The 9,034-nt window shown below is 47.9% G+C and overlaps 1 protein-coding gene across 6 annotated transcripts in view; it reads left to right on the top strand.

Moving 5' to 3' along the window:
- Positions 1-9,034, top strand: part of MASP1 (mannan-binding lectin serine peptidase 1 (C4/C2 activating component of Ra-reactive factor)) — a 69,250-nt gene that overhangs the window by 31,836 nt on the left and 28,380 nt on the right. For all 6 annotated transcript variants that reach the window (XM_010853917.1, XM_010853916.1, XM_010853914.1 and 3 more), the window contains exons 5-8: positions 1,864-2,060; positions 4,268-4,415; positions 6,541-6,659; positions 7,591-7,669. In XM_010853917.1, the coding sequence (XP_010852219.1) occupies positions 1,864-2,060; positions 4,268-4,415; positions 6,541-6,659; positions 7,591-7,669 (543 nt within the window). The remainder of the gene's footprint in view (positions 1-1,863; positions 2,061-4,267; positions 4,416-6,540; positions 6,660-7,590; positions 7,670-9,034) is intronic.

Raw genomic sequence — 9,034 nt, 5'->3', positions numbered from 1 at the left:
TTTAGTCCCTATTTCCTCTCCTCCTGTAAGTAATAGGCCAAGTCAAGGGAAAACCCAGGTTTCCCAGGTCTGAACCCTGCACTAGGTTTTACCCACCAGCTCCTTTTTTTCTGCTCTTCCCTGGCCTCTCACTTTTATACTGTGATAGAGGGAACCCCAGTGCAAGCGAGAGAAGGGGAGAGAGAGAGACAAAGATAAGACAGCAAGAAAACATCCCTTTCCTTCTTGCTCTCTTTGCTCTCCCCTCTCATCCACGTGCCTTCTCTGCCATAGTATCCAGGCTGAGGTGGGGAGGGAGAAGTAGGAGGACTAAGACATTTCCAGGAGGACCTCCTGGCTAGCAGGTAATAGCCACACAGGCAAATAATAAAATCTAGTAAGTGTTGTAAATGAAGTGTGGGTGTGGCACCGTCAGACCTGAGTCTGTGGCAAGTGAGCAAGCACTTGCCAGAGACGATGCCCTTGATGAAGGAAAAAGGACAAGGAAAGGGAGGGCATGACAGGCAGAGAGAACTGCTTCTGCAAACATTCAGAAGCATGACAGGATTCGGAATGTTTGGGGAGTTGCCAGTAGATCAGTATGACTGCAGGGTAAGGATGTGGGTCCCAGAAAGACTGCTTGGAAGCTGAGTGAGGGAGCATTGGGGGAGGGCATGCTAGAAACAGGATGTCTTTTCCTTCCTCCTTCAAAAACTTCTACTTCTGAATAAAACCCCTCAGTATAAAGCAGGCACATACATGAGTGTTGAAGAGGGTTGTATTTTCCATGGTTTTCATTCAGTAAGTATTTATTGAGTATCTACCATGTGCTGACCACAGAGGGGCTAAGACTGAGCAATGTTTATGAATCCTGTTTTTCATTTTTGCTTCTGCCCCCCAAGAGCCTTTTTCTGTTCCTAATTGTCTCACCCATGAAATTTAATACCACAAATACCCTGTATATATGTTTATGTACTATATGTCTGCCTGTGTGTTATGCATAAAAAGAGTAACAACTTCCCCTCTCTAAGAACCAACTTTGGCCCCTCTGGGAGCAATGTCATCCCCATGAAAATGCTTGGGGTAGAATATTAAAGCACAGGGATTCAGAGACCACTCTAAACCTTGTTCTAAAGCTTGTAACTGAGGAACTTTAGGGTTAGCTATGCCCCCTTTCTGGGCCACAGTTTTCTCATTTACAAATGACCAGAAAGAACTGACATGCCAGATCCAAGGACAATGGTTCAATGGCATATCACAGGGCCTTTGCAGGGTTAAGCCATGGCCAGGATACAAGACACTGGTTGCTGGGTTGCAACTGTGATGGGGAACAGAGCAGACTCCCAGAGCTCAGGGGATTTGTGGGGGCAGGAAAATCCACCAAGAAATACATTTCACAATGCAAGCAGTGGTCAACAGCATGAAGAGAAACAAGGCAAGGCCAGGGGCCAGAGAGTGAGGGTATGTGTGAGGGTCCTGTGTTAATGAGGGATCAAGGATGGCTTTGAGCAGAGATTTCATGGAGTCCTGGGCTGAGGGGAGAGCAGCACAAAAGAGGAGAAGATCCTCTCCCTGACCACACATCTCAAAACCTTTCATCTGAGACCCCTCACGCCCCACACCAAGATCGGAGAATTGGACAAAAAGGTATATCACACTCACTGCCTGTGAGTCTTAACCCTGAAAATTACTTGCTTGTGTGACCTTGTGTAAATCTCTTCCCCTCACTGAACTTCAGTTTCCCCATCTGTAAAATGGGGATAGTGACTCCTTCCCCCACTTGCGTCTCAGAACCACTGGGAAAATTGTGCCGTAGCAGATAAGAAACGGGCTGCTGTGGCCCTGAGTGTGGTGTACCACTTTGCTCCCGTGTGCTTCCCACAGTGGAGTGCAGTGACAACCTCTTCACCCAGCGGACCGGCGTGATCACCAGCCCCGACTTTCCCAGCCCTTACCCCAAGAGCTCCGAATGCCTCTACACCATTGAGCTAGAGGAGGGTTTCATGATCAGCCTGCAATTTGAGGATATTTTCGACATTGAGGACCATCCTGAGGTGTCCTGCCCCTATGACTACATCAAGGTAAGATAGCAGTGGCTATACGCCCTGGGGATACTGACAAATCTTGGCTGAATTGGGAAAATTGACATTCTCTACCTTCTTCCAGGATAGGGGGCCAAGCAGGTGGCTTCCTAAAAAGTAATTATTTAAAATAACATCCACCACCTTCATTGGACCCAGTCTAGGGAACTTCCCTGATCCCAAATCAGCCCTTTGCCCCACCTGAAAAATCCTTTCTGCCAGGTAACATAATATCATCATGAAGTGACACCAGGGTGAAGATCATGGGGACCATCTTAGAACTCTGTCTGTGTGTGTTAGTCATTTAGTCAAAAAATGTCTGACTCTTTATGACCCCATGGACTGTAGTCCATCAGGCTCCTCTATCCATGGAATTTTCCAGGCAAGAATACTGGAGTGGGTTTCCTCCTCCAAGGGATCTTTCCAAACCAGGGATGGAACCCGGGTCTCCCACATTGCAGACAGATTCTTTACCATCTGAGCCACAAGGCAGGCCCAGAACTCTGTCTACCATACATTATATCCCAGCTGCTATGCTATGAGCTTATCATTAGGCAGGTAACTCTAGGGGCTTCACTGTCCCCCTCACCACAGTAAGGGTGACAAGATGAAGATATACCCAGGATTATAGAAGTCATCAAATGAGGATTAAGAAGTGCTGGTCCTCAGAGGAGGAAGGAGAAAGAGTTAAAGCAGAGGCAGGACCCAGGCCTGGGGGCTGGAAATCTGGACCAGCCCAGAGTGCCTCTTCCTTCTCTCCATCTCCACTGCCTCTGCTGCTGCTAAGTCACTTCAGTCATGTCTGACTCTGTGCGACCCCATAGATGGCAGCCCATCAGGCTCCCCCATCCCTGGGATTCTCCAGGCAAGAACACTGGAGTGAGTTGCCATTTCTTTCTCCAATGCATGAAAGTGAAAATTGATAGTGAAGTCGCTCAGTCGTCTCCGACTCTTCGAGACCCCATGGACAGCAGCCCACCAGGCTCCTCTGCCCATGGGATTTTCCAGGCAAGAGTACTGGAGTGGGGTGCCATTGCCTTCTCCTGAGTCCAATCCCTGCTCTCTCTGGTCAGCTGCAGAGCTACCTGGAGGGTTTTCTGGCATCCACTCTTGCTCTGCATGGTATGTTATCTTCTAGCATCCAGGGTAAATTTTATAAAAGCCAGGTTATATCAAGATTGTACTTGGAATAAACATGAATTCCTCAACACAGCATGGCTCATGGCTGCCTTCCCATCCTCAAGCCATGGCATTCCCTCTCCTCCAGCCTCACTGGCTTCCTTCCTGCTCTTGATACTTACCAGGCTCTTTCCCACTTTTGGCCTCAACCTTTATATACATTGTTTTCCCTGCCTGGAATGTATTCTCCCCTCCTCTCCAAATGACAAGCTCCTATTCATCCTACATGTTTCAAATCCAATGTTACCTCCACAAAGAGGCCTTCCCTAACTATTTAAAGTTATTATCTATTATACTGAAGCTTCCCTGGTGGTACAGTGGTAAAGAATCCACCTGCAATGCAGGAGACACATGCAGGAGACAGGGGTTCGATCCCTGGGTAGGAAAGATTCCCCTAGAGAAGGAAATGGCAACCCATTCCAGTATTCCTGCCTGGAAAATTCCATGGACAGAGGAGCCTGGTTGGCTGCAGTCCATGGGGTCACAAAAGAGTTGGACATGACTTAGCAACTAAACAACATCTACTATATTAATGATGAAAATTATAGAGACTACATAGATTTTACTACTTAAATTATAAACATATAGCATACATTTATATTATATATGTATGTTATATATCACCCTGATTATTTTTGTGATACTTACTACAGCTGGTAATTTTTTTTTTTTATTATTATCTATTAGTCTGCCTGGACTAGACTGCAGGATCTTTGCAAGCAGGGGCATTTTCTGTCCTATGTATCTGGACAGGGCTCTGCCCCTCTCTGAACCATAATATGTTCATCTCTGAGGAGAGGAAAATCAGCCTGCCTTGTCCACTTCCAAGGTCTTTGTAATCTGTGAATGGCAGAATGGAGATGGAACCCATTGGTGAATGGTAATGCCCACTAAGAATGTGAGTGAACATCATGGACTCACATGGAAGCTTCCAGAAAACCCTGGGTGCAGAGTAGCGATGATCCCAGAAGCAGTCACTGCCACCACTCAGGTGTGACCCTGCTTTTTTTCTATCTTGCCCCTCACAGATTAAAGCTGGTCCAAAAGTTCTGGGGCCCTTCTGTGGAGAGAAAGCCCCAGAACCCATCAATACCCAGAGCCACAGCATCCAGATCCTGTTTCGCAGTGACAACTCGGGGGAGAACAGGGGCTGGAGGCTGTCATACAGGGCGACAGGTAACACAGTCTCTCCCCTTCTGGGTCACACCTGTCTTCCATGCTCAGCCCTCATGGTGTAGCAGCCAGGGAGTGTGAGGGGGTGCTGGCCTGGGCTCCTCCGGGGATGTGGCAGGACTCCCAACCCTGCCACTGAGCAGCTTGGAACCAAGGCAGATTCTCTCTGCTGACTAGTTTCTCATCTATAAATGGGATAAAGGGCAGCAATGATGGTGGGTTTGGATAAGACGTTTTCAAAACTGGCTGCACTTCAGAATCAAGTGGGGAGATTTTTAAAAACAAAAAACATATATGCATCAGTACATGATACTTGTTTTTCTCTTTCTGACTTACTTCACTCTGTATGACAGATTTTAGGTCCATCCACATCTCTACAAATGACCAAATTTCGTTCCTTTTTATGGCTGAGTAATATTCCATTGTATATATGCATCACATCTTTCTCCATTCATCTGTCGATGGACATTTAGGTTGCTTCCATGTCCTGGCTGTTGTAAATAGTGCTGCAGTGAACACTGGGGTACACATGTCACTTTGAATTATGGTTTTCTCAGAGTATATGCCCTAGGAAAAATGGTACAGATGAACCTATTTCCAGGGCAGGAAAAGAGATGCTAATATAAGAGAATAGACATGCAAACACAGGGTGAGGGAAAGGGGAGGGTGGAACAAATTGGGAGATTGGGATTCACATATATGTATTGCTGCTGCTGCTGCTGCTGCTAAGTCACTTCAGTCGTGTCCGACTCTGTGCGACCCCATAGACGGCAGCCCACCAGGCTCCCCTGTCCCTGGGATTCTCCAAGCAAGAACACTGGCGTGGGTTGCCATTTCCTTCTCCAATTCATGAAAGTGAAAAGTGAAAGTGAGGTTGCTCAGTTGCGATCCCATGTACTACCTTATCTAAAATAGATAGTTTGTGGAAATTTGCTATAAAGCACAGGAAGCTCAGCTCGGTGCTCTGTGGTGACCTAGATAGACAGTATGGGGGGTGGGGGGTGGAGGGAGGGGATAAATGTATACATACAGCTGATTCACTTTGTTGTACAACAGAAATCAATACGACATTGTAAAGCAATTAGACTCCAATAAAATAAATAATTTTTTTAAACTATAATTTTCAAAAAAAATAGTTTCCAGAACTTCACACTGTGATTGACTGGGCCTGGAGAGGATCCTTCCGGCCCCAGGCCTTCCAAAGTCTGGGGCATAAATTTGGGTGTAGGCCTCTAGTACAAAATGCTTCATCATGGTGCTTTGCCTCCTTGAGCACCCAGAGTGACAAAGCCCACAGGCCTCATCGCCCAATACCTTGAGGCACCCGGTCCTGGTCCAAACCCTGCTGGAGTTACTTGACCAAGGGGCGTACAGTAACTGGAGGAAGAGGGGCAGCGGCAGGACCACAGCTGGGTGTGACTAACACAGTGCAAAGACGCTATATCCTGGCCTTGGCTCATCACCAGCTTCAGTGCCTGCTTGTGGGGAGAGGCAGGAAGAGGATATTAATGAGGGAGAATAATCCAGGAAATGCGTCAGGCATAGGAATTCTACCCAGTTTAGCCTTTTGAAGTGCAAATCACAGTCTCTCTGGCACTGTGAAGAATGATCTTGGGAAGAAAGAGTGGGGTCATCGTGAGTGGCCCAAAAGAGCCAACTACTCCCACTGAGTAAAAACTTGAAGGGTGTAAATTTCAGCGGAATATGAAAATTCTGTTCCTCTCATTGGAGGAGTCTAGTATGAAAGGTACACACTGGTGGGTACTGAGCTCCTCGTCCCTGTAGAAGTGTCCCACAGGCCTACTGTGGAAGATGGAAAGGAAACATCAGACAAGAGTTATGCTCAGACATTTAATACCTTTTCCTACCCTGAGTTTTGATGAGATCATCTGGCAAACCACCTCATTTTACAGATGAGGAAATAAAGGTCCAAGTTGGAAAGCGACCTGCTCAAGTGTCCAAAGTAAGCCTTCTACAGGGCCTGGTAGGTCTAGGCCCCCATGCCCTGGGGGTGCGGTTTTCACGTGTTCTTTCCCACCTCCATCAGGCCTTGAATTCTAGGGAAAGGCTTCTCATGACCACCCTTTCCTTTGTTTTCTCACCTACTCCTTTCATTGCTCCCCACCAGGGAATGAGTGCCCCAAGCTGCAGCCTCCTGTCCATGGGAAAATCGAACCCTTGCAAACCACGTATTCCTTCAAAGACCAGGTGCTCATCAGCTGTGACACAGGCTACAAAGTGCTGAAGGTACAGGGTCCTGCTAGGGGAGGGGTGGGTCTCCAGGCTAGAGAAACTCCCCAGAGCCTTCCAGGGCAGATGGGCTTCCAGAGCTTGTCCTGGTCCCACCACGGTATTTCCGAGCTTTCCCACAATGCGCCAAAAATTCCAGCCTTCTGAAAATTCAAAGCATGTGTCCCAGACTCTCCCTTCTGAAAGTGGTACAAAAGTCCGAGCAAAATATCCATTTAGCCCGACAGTCAGTACAAACAGCCTTAACACAGTTCATCAGGCTTACCGAGTAGCCCTGGGACAGAAGCTGAGCTTTTAAAGGTGGCAGGTGAGCATTGCTCATTCTCTGAAACAGTGGTTCTCCTAGGAATCCACTAGTTAACAAAACCACCTCCCAGGCCCCACCTGAGATCAAGTAGAATCTCTGGGGCAGGGCCCGTGATCATTTTGTCTGTTAAGTTGCCCAGGTGAGTTCAGTGTAAGCCAAGCTAGTGGACTGCTGCTCTCATGGAATGATAATCCAAGTGGGGTCCCCACCACACCAGCACATCACTAGTTAGAAATGCAAGGGCTTGGTCCCTAGGCCAGAGCCACTGATTCAGAAACTCTGGGAGGGGGCCTGCGACACTGATGCTCACTGAGTGAGGTTTCAGAACCACAGCTCTGAAGAAGGCGTCACCAGTACAGGTGTCCCTTCTCAGACAGCTGCCCAGCCCCCAACCAACACCCGCACCCCCCAGCCCCACCCTAGCACTAGGTGTCTCTCCAGAGTAGGAACGGGTGACATGAACTCAGTGTCTGTCCTCCCCTTGATTTCAAGCCCTTGGAGGCCCCCGTTGGGAAAGCCCAGCGGAGAACAGCCAGCTCTGGAGGGAGAGCTGGTTACACTGGGAAACAGTCACCAACCCACTCCCCCTTCTTTCCTCCCCTTCTTCATGCTTCTTCCTAGGATAATGTGGAGATGGACACATTCCAGATGGAGTGTCTGAAGGACGGGACGTGGAGTAGCAAGATACCCACCTGTAAAAGTAAGAACACACTGTTGGCTGGTTATAAGGGTCATGAGTCCCCCAGCACTGGGGGGATGTGAGCAGAGCCCACACGGGGTGGGGGGAGCCTGGCAAGTGCACCCTGAGAGGGATGGGGCAGGAATTTTACAGACACAGTGCGGTTGGATGAAAAGCTCTCAAATGTTCCTTTCAGCAGTAAGGTGTTAGGATTTCAAAAGACACTACTTGTGAGTCCCAGTTTGCTTTCCAAATACTAATTTTACCTCTGCCTGCAGACAGGTTGCCAAATTTGCTAGATGAATAGCTTGTCTCCACGTTTGAAACTAGCTCTGGCATTTGCTAATATAGGACACTATTTTGGCACTGGTGACCTTGACCGTCTTTAAGTGGCCATCAGCTGTATCCACTGTCTCCTGGGATGGCTGTGAAGGCAGGGTGGTGAGGTCAGCACAGTGGACCTGCATGAAGCAGGGGTTCTTGGAACCCAGAGTTCTTGCCTTGGCTCTGCTTCTAACCCATGCTGTGATCATGGATAAGATCCTTCACCTCAGCTATAAAGAAGTTTGGACTAGCCTTAATATTCTAGAATATATCCCAGTGGTTCTGAAATAATGCAATCCATATAAATCCTTCAGTAAGTTTTGTAAAAATACAAACTGACCGCCACCACACCCTCTCCTGCTACCCAGGTGATTTTAATGCAAGATTTGTAAGGACCACAGTTTTAGAGGACATCTGTGGCAAAAATGATGGGAGGAGGCATAGTGACAGAAAGTGAAAGAGAAGAAGGGAAGGAGGGGAGGAGGATTTATTTTTGAATGGAGAGGTAAGACGTCAAGAACTAGAGTGGGTCTTCACCCAGCCCCAGCCCCATTTCATGACCCTATATAAACTTTAAAGTACTATTCCCTTCCCTAGTCCTAAATGACTCGAGTCCAGTAAGCAGGCAGATGCATTCCCAAGGGGACACTCTCAGGGTGGGGCTCCCCTGAAGCAAATCCCAGGCATAATTTTGGATCGGAAAGTGCTTGTTTTAAATTTTATTTTTAATGGGACATTGTGGCTGGAGTCAGAGCCCAGTGTAGGAAAGAGGGGCATTTTATGACTCCAACAAAAAGTTTCAACAGACGTTTAAGTGAAAATGAGTGAAATCGCGTCTGACTCTTTGCGACCCCATGGACTGCAGCCTACCAGGTTCCTCCATCCATGGGATTCTCCAGGTGAGAATACTGGAGTGGGTTGCCATTTCCTTCTTCAGGAGATCTCCCTGACCCAGGGATCGAACCCAGGTCTCCCACATTTCAGGCAGACGCTTTAACCTCTGAGCCACCAGGGAAGCCCCTGGTTGCCTATGCAGAAGTCCATAGGGATTTCAGATGGAAA

The sequence above is a fragment of the Bison bison genome, unplaced genomic scaffold (genome assembly GCF_000754665.1).
Source record: "Bison bison bison isolate TAMUID 2011002044 unplaced genomic scaffold, Bison_UMD1.0 scf7180017864333, whole genome shotgun sequence".
In the NCBI taxonomy this organism is placed as follows: domain Eukaryota; kingdom Metazoa; phylum Chordata; class Mammalia; order Artiodactyla; family Bovidae; genus Bison; species Bison bison.
Note: the sequence above shows the minus strand (reverse complement) of the source record. Positions and strands in the feature narration are given on the sequence as shown.